Source organism: Pygocentrus nattereri, chromosome 23 (genome assembly GCF_015220715.1).
Source record: "Pygocentrus nattereri isolate fPygNat1 chromosome 23, fPygNat1.pri, whole genome shotgun sequence".
In the NCBI taxonomy this organism is placed as follows: domain Eukaryota; kingdom Metazoa; phylum Chordata; class Actinopteri; order Characiformes; family Serrasalmidae; genus Pygocentrus; species Pygocentrus nattereri.
In genome coordinates, this window is record NC_051233.1 from 8,535,471 (window position 1) to 8,554,444 (window position 18,974).

General features: G+C 41.2%; 1 protein-coding gene across 2 annotated transcripts; it reads right to left on the reverse strand.

Annotated features, from left to right (window-relative positions):
• Window positions 1-201: 201 nt before the first annotated feature.
• wasf3a (WASP family member 3a) lies at window positions 202-18,483 on the reverse strand. 2 transcript variants are annotated; one of them, XM_017702878.2, is made up of 9 exons: window positions 18,355-18,483; window positions 14,432-14,611; window positions 8,917-9,051; window positions 7,350-7,503; window positions 6,685-6,802; window positions 6,183-6,364; window positions 5,209-5,502; window positions 2,794-3,131; window positions 202-972 (listed from the first exon to the last, which is right to left on the reverse strand). In XM_017702878.2, the coding sequence occupies exons 2-9, from the start codon at window positions 14,562-14,564 to the stop codon at window positions 815-817; spliced, it is 1,512 nt and encodes a 503-aa protein (XP_017558367.2). In that variant the 5' UTR covers window positions 14,565-14,611; window positions 18,355-18,483; the 3' UTR covers window positions 202-814. The 2 variants fall into 2 exon arrangements, 1 of the variants encoding a protein (XP_017558367.2); XR_001858079.2 differs by having other exon boundaries at window positions 885-972; window positions 2,794-3,069.
• Between the last annotated feature and the right edge of the window lie 491 nt (window positions 18,484-18,974).

Genomic DNA, 18,974 nt, shown 5'->3' on the forward strand with positions numbered 1-18,974 from the left:
CTTTAACTCAGAGAGGAAAATAGTCTAAGACAAAGGAAGACAAACAAAAAATGAATATTCTCAATGTTTTTGGTTGCTGTCACTGCTCTGCTTGTTTTACATTAAAAGGGAATTCATTAATTTCATAATAAAATGTGTAAGATGTAATCCAAAGTGGTTTGGTGTGAAATGTTCCATTCTAGAGAAATACAAAGAGTCAGAATTTTTACACAGTGGTGGTGAAAAAGCTCCCTCACAGAGTTATTAAATGTAATGGTTATGAATTCACTGTCTGATATCTGAGACACAGTTTTACGATCGTTTTAAGATCTAAACAGAGTGATTTAGAGCGGTTTGGTGTGAAATGGTTCAGATTTCTTTACTGTTGTGGTAATAGGAAGCAGGGGTCGTCATGACTACAACACAAATATAGACATTTTATTTACTATCCAAAACCAGTGAACCTACACGTGTCTTCTGAGTTTTATATGTAATGTTGATGATGGTAAAATAGTGAAAAACCTGAAAAAGAGTTTTTTTTTGGGGGTGGGGGCAGGGGACTATGTTGCCTCAAAACATCCTGCATGTATCCCTCCACCAAGGCCAAAATCCTCTCAAAACTATTGTAAACACCTGGTTCCTATCACCACCACTGTAAACAATTCTTAGTTTCTCTACAGTGGTGTTTCACACTAAACCACTCTGAACGACTAAAACCCGTTTACATCTTAATTGTAATTACATTGCATTAGGTGTTCGTAGGTGTGTGCGTCTGTTTGTGTGTATGTGCATTTGTGTGTGTGTACTGTAGGAGGTAGCAGTGTGTGGACTGAGGTCAGTCTGACCATTCATTGTCCTCCAGCTCAGAGTCATCCTCTGAGTCGCTATACTCTACAGCAATTCTCCTGGACAGTATAGTGGCCACATCATTGCCCACCCGTTCTCGCTTAGCCTGCTGCTCCTGCTGCTCCTGCACCTTCTTCAGCTGGATACCTGAAGATGCACACAAATAAAATGCACACTAATATACACCGAAATATGCATTTAATTTTTTTTTAATTCTCCTTTTCAGCCTTTTTAAAGTAAAATAAATTTAGAAACAATATAAGCAGCAGGTTGTCCACTCAATGACTGATGGGATAGGCGCCAGCTCCCCCCCATGCAACCCAGAAGGACAAGCTATTACTACAACTATTATCAGCATATAACACTTAATTTCAGTGGCAATGAAAAGGGGGTTAAAAAGATGTTTACTTTGCATTCTGGCACTGGTCCCCAGTAACAGTAATAGAATTTATACAGTAGTGTAAAAAGTCTACATAAGTGAAAGTATAGATACTGTGTATAAATCATATTCCATTAAAAGTGGAAATATGGAACAAAAAAAAATATATATATTATATAATTTTTATATAAAATATAATAAAAGAGTATCAACATTTAAAGCTACACTACATAGGTTTTGGGGATTTGGAGACCCTTCTGGCACATTTGTAATGCGTGTTGTAGTTCAGTCCTCATCCCAGAGCAGATAAATCTCATAATTGTGAGTAAGAACTCAGTCAAAACCTGGTGAAGGGACGCATTGTCCAAGGATATGTGATTGAATTGTCCACTACTGTCATCATATCTTTGTCAGCATACTGATGATTTTGCAGGACCTTCTTTTTGAGATGTGTGCAAAGATGTAAGACATGGCCTGAAAAACTCCTGCTAAATCTGACCTGACACCTCTGACTTTTAAATATTTTGCGCTTTTAAATTTCAGGGTTTACAGTTTTAGCTTTTTTTAAGCCACTTTCTCTCAATTTTAGTTAAAAAGCAAAAGTACATACATTAAAAGTTTGGTTTGTTTGGAAGTGTGTGGTGCACCAATTGGTGTTACTTTTCGCACAAACATGAATAGCTGTAGGTTTAATTTTTTTTTTATCTGAGTTTGGTTGTATGTTATGGGAACTTGACAGATTAATGAGAGAATAAGAATAATCTCCTGCAGCCACCTGCACCAGCTGAACGCAAGTTCAATCGGAGGCCGATTAGAAAGTAAACTGCCATTACGTTCACGTTTACAAGCTACTAGAATTTAACCGGTTGCACCCAGTAATGTAGTTTCAATGTAGCTTTAAGTTATAACTTAAAATTTACATGTACCCTATAATTGGTGTAACTTCTGCTGTAAAAATCGGGAAAACATGCAAGAAAACAAAACATCTTGGGTCGCGTCGACAACCAGTTCTGCATTATAGATAGATTTTGTTGATCAGATAGAAAAGGTCACAGACCTCCTGACCACAGATTTGCAACACAACACATACAGTAACGGAGATATTTTGCAACAAGGTCATTCCAACCTGGTGGGCGACACTGTTCAAGTACACAGGTCAACTGCATGTAGAGTGGCAAGAGCAGCTCCATCTCTGCTCAGGTTGGGTGTGATGCTGACATTATTATAATACAATACATAACACAGATTTTTTTTTTTTAATATAACTATCATAGCTAACATTATCTTTTTGTTATTCAGCAGATTCAAATAGCGATTACATTAGCTTGATAACTTTACTGATCGTTCAATGATATCTTTCTGTGCAACAGTGTTTTGATCTACATTTTGATCACTTTATGCTCTACTAGTTAATAAGTATTGTAAGTGTCTGTGGTGCAACCGAAGTCTTTGAGATTTGTTTATGAGCACTTCTGAATGTCTTAATGAAAATGTAAGGAGCAAAAAGATGAAACACACTACCTGCGCTACACAGGTAGTATTAACACAGATTATACACACAAGCAACATTGTAACATACACACACTCACCCATACGTATCGCCGATAGCAGGTCACTGCGGCCATCTGTGATTGGCTGAGATTCACGTCTCCGCCCTTCTCCCATTCCCATCGGTTGAGGCAGAATGGGAGGAGCTGGAGGTGGAGGGGGACCTGGAGGAGGAGGGGCCACAAGTGGCCCAGGTGGTGGGACAGGTGGGAGGGGATAAGATAAAGCCGAGTTGACTGGTCCAGGATGTGACATGGGTGGGGCCGGAGCCATTAGGGGCGTGGCAAAAGCAGTCTGCGATGAAGGGATGAGGGGACCTGGAGGAGGAGGAGGAGGGGGAGGAGGAGGAGAACCTGAACTAGCATAATATTCCATCATACTGAGAGAAAGAGATTGAAGGGTTGATAGAGAGAAAGAGAGATATATGAAGGGAAAACAAAAAGGTGGAGTGAAGACAGGAAGAGAGAGAGCATGAACATTAATGTAATTAATCACTTTGTCAGTGTATATAAAACCTTACTTGATTTAAAGGACATCCCTTCCCTAATTGGTCCAATTGTAGCTTAGCAACCAAGACTAGACCTGGCCTCCTCAGACGATTTTTCAGAACGTTACAATATGCTGCCTTTTACCCAATATTCCAAGAGTTTGAGGTGGAAACTGAATTTGCTAAACTGCACTGCCAATTAAACCATATCAGAAAGCACACAAAACATATACAGGGTCAAGGCTAAGTCTGTGAACTAGCAAGTCTGGTTAACTAATGAAGTATTTCTTTGTTACCATTAACTCACTGGATTTGTGCATTAAATCTGCAACGTAAACACAAAATGTTTGGAGAAATGGAGAACAATGACAGCCTTATGACTGTTTGCCAGCTTACTCAACAGTGGAAGTATTTAACAAGACCCAATGAGGCTTACACACTAAATATTATGCTTAAAATCCATACATTTTGGTATGTGGTATGTAAAATTTTTGAGCATGTAGCGATAGTGCTATAAAAGTTGCAAATGTTGCAGCACAAACTAAATTTGTAACACTTTAGAAAGGCTTCTAAACAATATGAATCAGGAACAAATTGTGATTTTAACTGCAAAAAAAGAGATGCAGTGTTTAAAAGCTTTATGTTTAAATGTCAATTTTCTTCACACCAAAAGGGGCACTATAAGCACTCAAGTAGCATTTTTTTCTGCATTTTTCAGAGCGAGGAAACCCACACCAGCAGGAGCACATGCTTGGCTGGAGTCATATATTTCTAAACAAGGAGCGAAACAGTTTAGTACCTAAAGGTAAAATTCACTGAGTGCGTTTACATGCACTTAATAATCCGATAACTGCAGAAAATTAAATTTTGTCAGCAAGCCGATTTTTCCAATTCAAATTTATTTGTATAGCGATTTTTACAACAATGTTGTCACAAAGCAGCTTTAGAGAAGTTTGAAAACATACAGTTACAACATATATCCCCCAGTGAGCAAGCCAGAGGCGACGGTGGCAAGGAAAAACTCCCACAGTCAGCAATCCAATCAACTCTCCTTTACATGCTCTTGGGTAATCAGATAATGAGGAAATCCAGGTCTACATGAATCAGACAGCAATTGGATTTCTAATCTGCAACCAGCCAATAAACTCAAATAAGGAGATGTGACTTAAACCTATCATAAAACTCAAATTTCATGCTGCATTTTTTTATAAACATTATGCCACTTTAGCTGAAAATGTGAACATACATTATCTAGAAGATGAAGAATATTTAAATCCTTCATTTTGTCAAGCATAGAGTAGACTGAGAAACCTGAAAGAAATCAGAGTAAGAGTTTACATGCGCTGAGAAATCTGATTGCTGAGCTAAAATCCAGCTCTCTTTATTAGATTTCTTAATCGGATTTCCAGACCAGATTTCTCCGATATAAGAAATCAGACCATTTGAATAATCAGATAACTGCAAAAATAGGGTTAGATGATGCTTGAGTGCATGAAAATGCACTCAATGTTGTTTAATATGTGACTTAATTTTTAAAGAAACAGGTTAAATACACGTACCATACAGGTTCAGAAGGCACCAACAGCAGAAGGCACTGATTGCAGAGGCCCCTTTGAAAGGACTTATTAACAGGCAAACTATAAAACCCCAAAATGTTGCTGACTTTATGTATGAGCTCCAAAGTAAACAACTTGTGGGTATTTTGTTCATCATGAGGCCATTTGTGTACAAACATCTGGATTTGTTCTTTACTGTTTAAATTACCTGAGGGGCAGCAACTACCATAAAGAACTGAAGCTGTGTCACAGCTGGGACAACTGTGCTGAGCAGATGGCTTGAGCAGTGGGTAAATGATATTCAATATGTAACCAAGTAACCAAGGATGGGGCGGCTAAGCAAAGTCAATTACTTAACTGACTAGTTACAGCAAATATTTTTCGCCTAAATTAACTTTCTGTTTTTTATTTACCTGTAGTCTGCTGGTGGTAGTGTGATGCCATTGACTCCACCCTCAGTGTGGGTGTGCATTGGAGGAGGTGCACGTGAACGCCCAAGTGTGCCGCCTCTGTAGCCCCCCAGAGCTCCTACACCCATTCCCACACCCATGGGCCCACCGATGCTGTGGTACTCATGCTCCACCCCTCCACTAGGATTGGACGAGGCCACTTCCCCAGGCATAAATGGGCGAGAGTGGGCATGACCAGGCAGGGTGTGGGCGTGGCCTGCTGGAACGGGGCAGTCTGCTATGTCAGGACAGTGCGGCCTGTTATAAAGAAAATGGACAGACAAATTTCAAGGTGTTTCACTGCTTTGGACATCACTGGAAAAAGATACACGGCCTAGTCCTATCTTAATTAACTTACCTAAGCATATAAACACTTACTACAAAGAAAGTCACTACAAATGGTTAAGATAACGCAGCCTGAAGTCTGAGACATTATTTTATGATCGTTTTGAGAAGCTTTTAGCCCAAAATATGTTTTTAACAATATCATTCATGGTGGAGGGGTAAGAAACCTTATTATTTCAGATTTATCCTTATTTTACCATCTTCAATATTCCATATAGAAACTCAGAAGACGTGTACATTCACTGGTGGTTTTAGATAGTAAGTAAAATGGTTGTGTTGTAGACGAGTGTTAAAAAAAGGAGGAGGGGCCACTTTTTCCCAAGTCATCACGGGCCGTTTTTTTGGTCCATTTAACATGAAATTTACACACAATGTAAAGGACAAAATTATGTCAAAAACTGAAAAGACAACTTATTTTAAAATATTATTTTAAAATATTAAAAGACAAAATATTATTAAAAAGTATTATCAAAAATATATTAAAGAACAAAATATTATTTCACAACAATGAACATCAGCCACTCTGAACGACTTTGCGTTCAAAAGAACTGTGCACAAACTGATCATGTGTGTATCATTGAGTGTGTACACACCTGCCCTCTGGTGAGAGAGACCCCTCAGAGGACGCCCCCCGGTGAAGGCTGTTTGGATGGCGGTGGTCTGGGCGGAGCTCCTTATCGAGCGCCATCATGTTCCACTCCTGTCGCCGGTTACGAGCTTTACGCACCTTTTTAACCTCGCGAGGTAAAGTCCCATCTACACCCCGCTTCTGCTCCTGTGAGAGAGAGAGAGAGAGAGAGAGAGAGAGAGAGAGAGAGAGAGAGAGAGAGACAGATAGAGAGAGAAAGAAAGAAAGAAAGAAAGAAAGAAAGAAAGAGAGAAGAAACGGGAGAGAGGTGAAAAATGAGAGAAGAATAAAGAAAGAAAGGGAGAGAGAAAAAGAAAAGAAAGCAAGAATCAGGAAGAGAGAAGAGAAAGAAGAAAGAAATAGGGAGGGAGAGAGAAAAAATAAGAAAATAGAAGATAAGAGAAAAGAGAAAAAAAGTGAGAAGAGAAGAGAAGAGACAGGGGAAAGAGAGAATGCAAGTGTCCTACTCTCTGTCTTCTCTTCTCTTTCCTCTTATCTTCTGTGTCCTGAAGCATCTTTTCCTTCCACAGGTCAAAGAAATAAGAAGGATCTGTGTAGAACTTCATTCCATCAATATGATCATCTCTATTGCAGAGAAAGAGTGAGAGAGTGAGTGAGAGAGAGAGAGAGAGAAAGAAAGAGAGAGACAGAGAGAAATGTTACATCAGCTAGTTAGTTTTTCTAAAGTTAAAAGATTTCAGCAAAGTTTGTTTACACCCTTCTCTGTTTCTTACCACTCACTGTACAGCAGTTCTAGACAACTTTTGTATGCTATTGATTATTTTCCATTAAACTCACTGTATCCTGTTCCACAGAACCAGTTCAAAAAAGTTTTCCAATTAATCAAACAACAGTTCAGCAAAACTATCTCCTTACCATAATATGCTGGAGCTACAACTAATGTGGCTAACAATTAACGGAAGCATACACGGTGTTAACCACATGCCTAAATAATCACACATTTGTCCCAAACCATGTGGAGTAATCTAAAAAAATAAACTTCCATTACTTTTTAGCTACATTAGCCTCGTAGCTCCAGTGCAAAACTAAAGAAACTTCAGGATATGGACTATTGAAAAATCTTCAGTGAAATTCTGTGAAGTGAATTTACCAAAAGGGTCTCTTCACACACCTGTAAGTTGAGAGGACACCGAGCGGCGGCGGTTTCTCACTCATGTTGTACATCTCAGCTATGGGGTTTGGAATGCTGCTCTTGGACACCACCTGCTGGTCCTGAACAGTGGAGCTCCTGAAGGCCTTCCGCATGTTGATGTCCTGGAGAGAGACTGCAGAACAGAAAGAAAGCAAGGGTAAAGCTGAGATCTGCTCTCTGGGTCCAAACACGGCTGCTGAGTGTTTCTTTTCTACTTCATGTGCAATTTCCATATACAACTCCCAACTGGTGCATTGGAACTAACGACGGGCCAGATTCAGCTTGATGGCAGCTAAAACCCAAAATAAGAAAGATCCTCTGATTAAAAAAAGGGGTTGGGGATAAATTTACACAATTATCTAGCATAGGAAGGTCTGCGGGCCTAGACTCTGGGCTGGTGATGGCACTTTAAGTCATAACCGGCAGGCCCGTGGCTTGGTAAAGGGTTAGGATTCCCCCAGTCACACGATATCACCAGCACTAAGAGGGCAAATACTAACATAGGCTTCCTCTGAGACCTGAGAAGCACCACCACATCTTTTCGAACTGCCGCTAACACGTTATTGGACAGCTGAATGTGCTCAGAGGAGAACGATAACTGCCCGTTCTGTTACATCAGCTAACAGATGCCTGTGCTCGGTGATGGGGAAGACAGGGAGCCATCCTACCCACCCAGAGAGAGTGAGACAATTGTGCTGTCTTGGACTCCCATCCGCAGACAGCTGTAGTATCACCAGGGATCGAACTTGCCTCTCCTGATGATAGAGCCAATGCTTAGACAATTATGCCAATCAGGAGTCATCTGTCTGTTTGCTCTGTTTAGATAGTTATTGTTCCTGCATGAGCTGCTGTGAATAACGGCAGAGCAATAAAATAATAGCAAGTATATGTATTTTGGCTCATGGATACCTCAATGTATTTCTAGCCAAGCATCAGCGACCTGATTGGATAAATTCAAACTGATAAACCAGTCATTAAGAAGCAGATATGAAGGGATTGGGGTGGGGTCACTATGCTGTGTCCATAACATCAAAGTCCAGAAGTGTCCTGAAATTTTGTGACAGAATTACAATTTAAATTAAGATTTAATTACAAGGTTTTTGTGACTAAATGGAAGATCTGATCGTTTTTAGGTCAATTATTGTGTTTTCAATGTCAGCATTTAGGAAAATTTGTTTTTGCTAATAAACTCTTCAAATAAACATATGACAGAGAAACTGTGTGATACACCATTAGTTGGGATCAGTTTTATTTTTATGTTTAGTTTTGTGGTTTTACTGTTTAAGGTAGGCGAGTTAGCCAGCTTGGTAACTGAGATGTTAGCTTCTTGGCTAACTAAAGCTGCACACACTCGCTCCCACTTATGGCGGTTATCTGCACTTCTTTACTACAGATCAGTGTACAGTACTGTACTCGTGTGAGTATATATATTTATTCACTTTTGTGCAGTAACTGTTTATGGCTGACGGATTAGCTTGCACTTCAACTGCACCAGCATGGGGGATACACTCCCGGCATCCATGTGACCCTTGACTTTATGACTGACCTTCCTCCACGCTGGAGTCCAGCTGGGTGACCTTCACAGCCAGGCGATCTATGCGGTCCTGCAATGAGTTCGCTCGCAGGTAGAAGGTGTTCGCTTCGTTAAATAGCTCACCAAACACGTCCTCTGCATGCTTACCTGAGAGAGAGGGAGAGAGAGAGAGAGAGAATTCAGTACTAGAAGGTCACCCCTACACAGACACAGGCATCCACAACTTGTATAATCTCCATAGAAAAGCATTGTCCAACAGAATGTGACACTCTGGAGCAACCACAGATGAACCTAAGGTCTCCATGCCTAATGCCAGGCGTCGACTAGAAGCGTTTAAAGCCCCCAGCATTGGGCTGTGGAGCAGTGGATCTGCCTTCTCTGGAGTGATGGAGCTCCACCCAGTACCTTTGGGATGAGTTGCAGTGGTCCAGAACTGACCGTCCAACATCAGTACCTGACCTCATTAATGCTCAATCAAATCCAAACAGCAATGCATATATTAACATGACGCCCTTCATTTCAGAAGAGAGGCTGGAGAATCAGGTGTCCACAAACTTTTGGACATGTACTGTGTTTCTGAAACTTTAGGGAAGAAGGGAAAAAACACTTTTAACACTTTTCTGTTAATGTAACTTCAGAAATAACTTCTGTTTGTCCACTTGTTCCTAAATGTTCACACACAGCAGCTGTCAACTACAGATAGCGCAACTGGAACTATATTTTGTTGCAGAATGTAAATAACCTTCCATCGCCCCATTTTTCAGGCCTCCTACAGGCGATTCTGCAGACAACAGGGAAATCTAAACTTGTATATGTTAAATTCATATAATCAAATGAAATATTTTAAGCAGGACACTAGTGAGACTTCCATCTATAAATTTCAGAGAATTACTAAAAATATTGCAGAAGAATTAGGTAAGAGAAATATGGGCTGAATTTACAGACAAATATTTAACACTGAGAAGTTTCTTGCTGTTTTGCTGAACTGCATCAGCAGCATTTTACACCTTAAAACACGAATGCAAAAATGCACTGGAATCGACTCAGGAAATGTTGGCGACCGTCATCTTAACATTTGTTAACCCTATAATGTTACCCTCTTTTCTCATACAGTTTTTTTTTTAATTTAATCTAATCTACTGTCTTTATTATTACTTATTGAAGGCTAGGCAACAAAACAAAATATATGATTTAATTTTATTTGTATTTTTATTATTGTCACTTTGGTCTCTTTGGACTCCATCTCCCAGAACCCCCTGGGGATCATGTCACTCCTGCCTCACTCTTGCACTCCAATCAGCACTCTAACTCTCCAGAGTAATAATTATGTTCAAGTGTAGTTCATTGATTCATTTAGTATACAGCCTGGACTTGTAGGATAGGTTCTTTGCAAGGTATTGCTTTTGTCACAAGAGTGACCGAGTGGTCATATTTGTTTGGTTTTTCTGGTTCTGACATTTTTGCCCTGTTTTCGACTTGCCTTTTGCCTGACCTTTTTTTGGATTGCTTGCTTGGTTATGTTTGTGCTTCTGTGTTTTTTCTGGATCTGACCTATGCCTGTTTATTGACTTCAATTTTGGATAGTGTTTTTATCAGTAAAGCCTCTCATTCTACTTTTACCCGCAAGCATCTGCATCATTCTGTTGTGCTACAATTATGTATTCGGCAAATGTGTTTACAGCATAATTTGCAGTATTTCTATTTTACCTGCAAAAAATACATCCCATCTTAAGTGAGCATACAAAGTTCTTTGCAAAGTTGGGCAATTTTATATGACATTTGCATCTTCCATCAGCTTTTTAAATTCAATATACTAAAATATGCATAAAAATATGTGGATGGAAACCTGGCTACTGTTGTCTCGCTGTGTGTGAAATGTTGTAATGTTGTGTTGAGCTGCTAGCGGGCAATGATTTGGTGAAAGAGAACAAGTGGCAACCCGCAAAAAATTCACACCTCTACACAAAGACGGCCGTGCTGAGATAAAATGGACAGCTGCAGATTTCTTCATATCAAACAATCCTGACTTTATAAACAAACAGAATTAAACATAAAAGAAACATATTTAGTGTTTTACTGCTGTGTCTGATCAACCCGCACAAACAAAACACACAAACACACCACCACCACATCTGTGTTACTGCAGTGCTGAGAGTGACCCACTACCTAAACAATACCTGCCCTGTGGTGGTCTGATGTGTTTTAATAAAGTGCTCAGTGAATGAGTAGCAGATAAGGTTGTATAGTGTTTTGCATGTAAATTATTTGAATCCTACTTTCTTTCCTTAAGTCTTTCTCTCTCTCTCTCTGTCTGTCTATCTCTCTCTCTCTTTCTCTGCTTCACACACACTAATCTCAGCGTAAGCCGTAATCCTCTGTGACTTCATATAAACCCAAATCACATCAGCTGATACATGACGAACACACACACACACACACACACACACACACACAAATGTGTAGGCCAGATGTCTGAGAAATTTCCCTTCTCCGACCTCAACTGCGTAACACTGATGAGTATTAATCTCACATCTGTCCAGTGGCCAGTGAATTCCAACCAATCAGATTAAGCTTTAAAACACAATGGTTGTAGTAAAGTGCGTGAATGGTAGCCTTGAATGAATGACACCTGTTTGGCCATGCGGCATTTCTGCTCTCCGCCAACGTACACATGCACATGTGTTTTTACATCTGGCAAATATAACAGCTTCAACTCTCCTCAGAAGGCTTTCCACAAGGTTTAGGAGTGTGTTTAGGGGAATGTTTGACCGTTCTTCCAGAAGCGCATTTGTGAGGTCAGACACTGATGTTGGATGAGAAGGCCTGGTTCGCAGTTTCCGCTCTAATTCATCCCAAAGGTGTTCTATCAAGTTGAGGTCAGGACTCTGTGCAGGCCAGTCAAGTTCTTCCACATCAAACTCACTCATCCATGTCTTTATGGATCTTGCTTTGTGCACTGGTGCACAGTCATGTTGGAACAGGAAGGGGCCGTCCCCAAACTGTTCCCACAAAACTGAGAGCACGAAATTGTCCAAAATCTCTTGGTGCTGAAGCATTAAGAGCTCCTTTCACTGGAACTAAGGGGCCGAGCCCAACTCCTGAAAAACAACCCCACACCATAATCCCCCCCCTCCACCAAACTTTACACTTGGCACAATGCAGTCAGACAAGTACCGTTCTGCTGGCAACCGCCAAACCCAGAGTCATCCTTCGGATTGCCAGACGGAGAAATGTGATTGGTCAGAGAACACGTCTCCACTGCTCTAGAGTCCAGTGGTGGCACTTTACCCCACTGCATTCGACTCTTTGCATTGCCTTGGTGATGTAAGGCTTGGATGCAGCTGCTGGGCCATGGAAACCCATTCCATGAAGCCCTCTATGCTGTCCTTGATCTGATTTTGAAGGCCACATGAAGTTTGAAGGTCTGTAGCGATTGACTCTGCAGAAAGCTGGCAACCTCTGCACACTATGTGCCTCAGCATCCACTGACCTGCTCTGTCATTTTACGTGGCCTACCACTTCATGGCCGAGTTGCTGTCGTTCCCAATTGCTTCCAATTTGTTATAATACCACTGACAATTGACTGTGGAATATAGTGAAGAAATTTCACGGTTGGACTTGTTGCACAGGAGGCATCCTATCATGGTACCACACTGGAATTCACTGAGTTCCTGAGATGTGTGTATATATATATATATATATATATATATATATATATATATATATATATATATATATATATATATACACTGCTCAAAAAATAAAGGGAACACTTAAACAATACAATATAACTCTAAGTAAATCAAACTTCTGGGAAATCAAACTGTCCACTTAGGAAGCAACACTGATTGACAATCAATTTCACAGCTATTGTGCAAATGGAATAGACAACAGGTGGAAATTATTGGCAATTAGCAAGACTCACTCAATAAAGGAGTGGTTCTGCAGGTGGGGACCACAGACCACTTCTCAGTACCTTTCTGCTTTCTGGCTGATGTTCTGGTCACTTTTGAATGTTGGTGGTGCTTTCACACTCGTGGTAGCATGAGACGGACTCTACAACCCACACAAGTGGCTCAGGTAGTGCAGCTCATCGAGGGTGGCACATCAATGCGAGCTGTGGCAAGAAGATTTGCTGTGTCTGTGTCTGTCAGCGTGGTGTCCAGAGGCTGGAGGCGCTACCAGGAGACAGGCCAGTACACCAGGAGACGTGGAGGAGGCCGTAGGAGGGCAACAACCCAGCAGCAGGACCGCTACCTCCTCCTTTGTGCAAGGATGAACAGGAGGAGCACTGCCAGAGCCCTGCAAAATGACCTCCAACAGGCCACAAATGTGCATGTGTCTGCACAAACGGTTAGAAACCGACTCCATGAGGATGGTATGAGGGGCCGACGTCCACAGATGGGGGTTGTGCTCACAGCCCAACACCGTGCAGGATGCTTGGCATTTGCCAGAGAACACCAGGATTGGCAAATTCGCCACTGGCGCCCTGTGCTCTTCACAGATGAAAGCAGGTTCACACTGAGCACATGTGACAGACGTGACAGAGTCTGGAGACGCTGTGGAGAGCGATCTGCTGCCTGCAACATCCTTCAGCATGACCAGTTTGGCAGTGGGTCAGTAATGGTGTGGGATGGCATTTCTTTGGGGGGCCGCACAGCCCTCCATGTGCTCGCCAGAGGTAGCCTGACTGCCATTAGGTACCAAGATGAGATCCTCAAACCCCTTGTGAGACCATATGCATATGATTGAGCACATCTGGGACATCATGTCTCACTCCATCCACCAACGCCACGTTGTGCCACAGACTGTCCAGGAGTTGGCGGATGCTTTAGTCCAGGTCTGGGAGGAGATCCCTCAGGAGACCATCCGCCACCTCATCAGGAGCATGCCCAGGCATTGTAGGGAGGTCATACAGGCACGTGGAGGTCACACACAATACTGAGCCTCATTTTGACTTGTTTTAAGGACATTACATCAAAGTTGGATCAGCCTGTCGTGTGTTTTTCCACTTTAATTTTGTGTGTGACTCCAAATTCAGGCCTCCAGTGGTTAATAAATTTTATTTCCATTGATGATTTTTGTGTGATTTTGTTGTCAGCACATTCAACTTTGTACAGAACAAAGTTGAGAATACTTCATTCATTCAGATCTAGGATGTGTTATTTGAGTGTTCCCTTTATTTTTTTGAGCAGTGTATATATATATATATATATGTGTGTGTGTGTGTGTGTGTGTGTGTGTGTGTGTGTGTGTTTGTGCGTGTGTGTGTGTGTGTGTGAAACAAAGCTGGAAGCATACAAGCATACAAAATGTCTTAGTCTGCTGAAGCATTCACCCTTCACTGGAACTAAGAGGGCTATAGACCATCCCCAAAAAACAACCCCATAGCATTATCCCTCCTCCACCAAACTTTACAGTTGGCACAATTAAGCTGCATCTTTTATAGATGTGAACACTTTATATAATGGACCAGTATTTCACCAAACACACACACACACACGCACAAACACAGGTGAGGTCTTACTGAGGCTGCTGAGCTGACGGATGATGGCGGAGAGTGTATTGTTGGTCACACACTCAAGTTCGCTGCCAATGCCCTCAGGTAGCGTTCCCCGGCTCAGGTGACGTGGCTCAATGTTCCTCTTCACCAGTGGCATGGCTGAACTTCACACACACACATGTACAGGTGTGTGTTTCTGTGCAACTGTACAAACACAAATAACTGGGATAAGCAATAAAGTGACAGTTTGACAAAATCAAACGCATATATACCCTCCCCCAACCCCTAATGCAGCCAAGTCTTGTTTGGTGTCTGAAGTGTGTTTTCCTGAAGAATTTCTTTAATGATAATAAAAATAATAATAACACTTTTAGCCACTCAAAATCCCAGGTTTATTACACACTAAGTCTTATTATTTAGTAACTACAGGGACTTCAATGCAAACTGGCTCAGCTATTCTTAGGTTATAGAAGTCTGAAATAAACCCTGACCTTTTAAGGGGTTAAGGGCACACTTATAAAGTGTGTGTGGTTTTATTAACCTAATACAGCCTTTATTAATTTTAACATCACCACTTCCAACCTCTCTTTATCACTTAGAATTAAGCAGACTGTTTTTGTCACTGTGCCCTAAAGACTCATATATGTAAATGAGCTTTGTTTTGACTGGCCATTTGTATTGTGTCTAATTTAAAAAGCAGCCCAGGCTGAAACACTCCTTATAACATCATATTCTTACAACTTCAACATGAATGGGTGGTGCTAAACTTCTGTAGGCTGAGTAGGTGTATATAAATAAATGATTTGGTTTTCATCACATAAACAGATCAGTTTCCATATATGGACATTTTACATGCTACATCAAACACTTTGATTTCAAAACTCTGAGGAAGATTCAGTTTTACATGATATGTGCCATGTAATCCTGAGTAACAGCTCTGTAGAGAAACAAATCAGAATACTGACTACTTCTAAAGCTGTCATCACTCTTCAGAGGAGTGCACACGGCTTATAACCTCTCAGGATTAAGTTATTAGACACACATACGCACATCTGGATTACAGTTGCCTGCACAATCATGTTCACTCTCACCTCAGAGCTGATGGTCCTCAGGCAGCACAGTTCTGTTGTATTTATTTGATATGCAAAGAATGTGATCTAAGAAAGATCAAGTCGTAGAATTTTAATTTGTTTATCCTATTTATATGTTTTCTGCAGCAAGTAAACATATAAATAGGCATATATTTCACACTTCGGTGTCCATTTATCAGTTGCTTCTATAGTGATGAGAACTGTATTCTACTTGGTAATAATAATAATGGTTATGTCTTTATTTACAGAGCACTTTTCATACTGGTGACAACTCCAAGTGCTTCACAGACAGCTTAACAGTGAAATGAGAAATTTAGAGATGAGTTAGATTTTCTTCAATTACGCTTCAGGTTTGGTATCCAAAGCAAAGAATGAGTGCATAGCTTCACTTAGAAACTATCATAATGCATTCAACAACAAAGGTAGCACGGAACTTCTTTTATACAGTAATAGTACACGGTAGCAAAATACTGGTGCATCCGATCTACTGGTTGAAATTCTTCTTAAGGTATTAGTTTTGTCATTATTGTTATACTGGTTTGCAAATAATTGCGGATGCTATGATGTTCAAACAGTGAAAAACACACTGATTTCTTCACCTCTCGTATAGCGAGCTGCAGCCTGACGTTAGTCCAGTTTATTGCCAGAGGAGCGACATCAGATTGTAATGAGTTATTGAGTTAACAGGGGGTGATGGAAAGCAAGGGAAGGAAAGGCTGGTCTCTTGGGGTTAGATGTAAGACATTAGCCTAGGATGGAGACTAGCTACATTTCCGTGTGCAGCGCTCCTTGCTCGGCCAGCCAAGAGATTTCGGAGCTTCTCAACTAAAACTTATAGTTTGAACGGCTGTGATATTTATAAAATATACCAGGGATAGCAAGCAATATTATCTATATATTGTGCATTTCTGTTTTTACTATTTCGCCCAATAAAAATATTTTAGATTTACTTCAGCTGTTAAATATGGTTTTCACTGGAGGCAGATTTTAATCAGTTAAAGGAGACAAACATAAACATTACAAATGCAGCACTGATGAGTCTTTAGTGAGTCTTTATTAATACGTCAAAAAAAAAAATCTGAAATTCAATTTCCCTCAATTACTGTCTTCAACAGAAACCACTGTCAATTAAAATATACTGTCCAGGTGCAGAGTAAAGGGGGGGGGGGGCTTATGCTATGCACACTGCTATGCTGAAATAACTGGGCTTTTTGTGATTTTTGAGGGTTTATTTTGTTGCATGGCATGGCAGGTGCTGAAAGAGTTTTGTTGGAGAACTTTTATTTTGCTGAGCCAAACCAACCTTTTCTTTGTTGTTGTAATGCATAAAATATTGTTAACACAAAATAACAACAATCAAATTGAATCCTGCTCTCTGCATTGAAAATTGTATTGTATTCCAACATATGAACACAAGGCATCAGGCTTTTTCTATTTTTTGCTGTATTGTTTCGATGCACTGCTAGACTAAACTAAAGCAAGTCTGCACACAGTACGGTACAAATGCACTGCAATGCATCTTCCTGCAGATACTTAGCTGCTCCTTTCAGACTGACTTGAGGCTTGTATCAGTACCTGGATCAGTATTGAAGGAATCCAGAACTATAAAAACTATATTTTGTAAGATTCTGCATAGCTCAGTGTGTGAGATGTAAAAAGAGGCATTCAGAGCGGTTTGGTGTGAAATGGTTCAGACTTCTTTACAGTGGTAGTGAAAGGAACCAGGGGTCGCCATGACTACAACACAAGTATAGACATTTATTTTCTATACATTACCACCAGTGAACCTACTGACGAGTCTTCTGAGTTTTATATGAAATATTAATGATGATAAAATAGTGGCTAATCTGACATAATATGTCTTTAGGGGCTATTTTGCCTCACAATCCTCTGCATCATAAACGGATTAAAATAAACGGATTAACAAGATGTTTTAGGCCAAAACTTTATCACACAACTATCATAAAACTGTCCCAGACATCAGGCAGTGTATTCTTAACCATTTCATGTAATGACTTTTTGTGAGAGAGATTTTAGAGGTGGACGTCTGGTTCCTATCACCACCAATACTGATCAGTAAGTTTCTCTAGAATGGAGCATTTTGCACCAAACCACTCTGAATGACTCTGTTTCCATCCTAATGATTAAACTGTGCTGAAATCTTAAATGTCTAAAAGTTTATCTAATTCACACCAAACCGCTCTGACTTTGTTTACATCTCAACCGCCTAACTACTTAATTTTACATATATTTTGAAAACTCCCCTTTAATAGTGATGGAACAGAACGCGCGCGCCTAATTGAGAACGGAACGGGCACGTACCTTAATGAGAGTGAAAGGGGCGCGCGCCTTAATGACACACGGATGCGCACGTGCGCCTTAATGAGAACGAAACGGCAACGCGCCCACGCGCTTTAATTGGAACGTGCGCGCGGGAACACAGACACAACGAGAACACAAACGCGTGCGTTCCTGTTACGAGAACGTAATGGCCACGGGAACGGAACCGGCACGGGCACGCGCCTTAACGGGAACCCGAATGAGCACGCGCGCCCGATGACCTCCCGTGTTCCCTCAGGGCTTAAGCCGTTTTTCCTACAGCACAGTCAGAAGCGATTAGTGGCCAAGCGCGCGGGACAAACAAGGCGCGAGGCTCTAAACATAAACAGACCCCCAGCGCTACGTTATTAATAAACACTCATATCACATGATCCACTGAGAAAGCCAGAAAACACCCATACAGTCCGAAAGTGCAGGCGCGCCGAACCCCCCCATGAGGGTCTTCACTAAAACATGCCTGCAGCTGTTCTGACCCACCAGCAGCGAATAAACCCACCGTCTGATCATCAAACTCACCGGAGAGAATAACAGCGCGCGGTGTGTAGAAACGACCCGCGCGCTCTCACCACAGACCCAGTTTTACGCGGAGACCGTCCGAGACCAGCCCGCTGCCATTCTGCCCTGACGTCACGCGGAGGCCAGGCCTGCGAGACTGAGTAGCACTCGGATGACTCAATCAGCTTTCAGGAGAAAAGACTTCCTTCGCAGATTAAACTCAGACGACCAATCGGAGTGGAGCTGAAGGCTGGAGTGGATGGTGGGGTTCGGCACAGGGGAACAGGTGTCAGGTCGAGGTACTTCAACGTCCTTACAGAAGAGTTGAGGCTTTATTTTAGAAAAAACATACCTTAATATGCCTTTTAAGGAAAATGCTTAATTCATATGTTTTTCATTCTGACAGCTTTCTAGCTCATCTTTATTTTTACTCACCTTTATTCCCCTTTAATTACTGCACATACATTCCACTCATACTCACTCATTCCACTTTAAACCCACCTATTCCCCATATGACCCCACTCTTTCCCCTTTAACCCCACCCATTGCTCATCTAATCCCACTCTTTCCCCTTTAACCCCACCCATTGCTCATCTAATCCCACTCTTTCCCCTTTAACCCCACCCATTGCTCATCTAATC

Bases quoted from the DNA above. Each gene is read 5' to 3' on its own strand.
- wasf3a (XM_017702878.2), bottom strand. From the start codon at position 14,564: ATGCCACTGGTGAAGAGGAACATTGAGCCACGTCACCTGAGCCGGGGA. The intron at 9,052-14,431 runs GTAAGACCTCAC...CCTCTCTCTCAG, and splicing joins CCGTCAGCTCAGCAGCCTCA to GTAAGCATGCAGAGGACGTG. The intron at 3,132-5,208 runs GTAAATAAAAAA...TCTTTCTCTCAG, and splicing joins CTACCACCAGCAGACTACAG to TATGATGGAATATTATGCTA.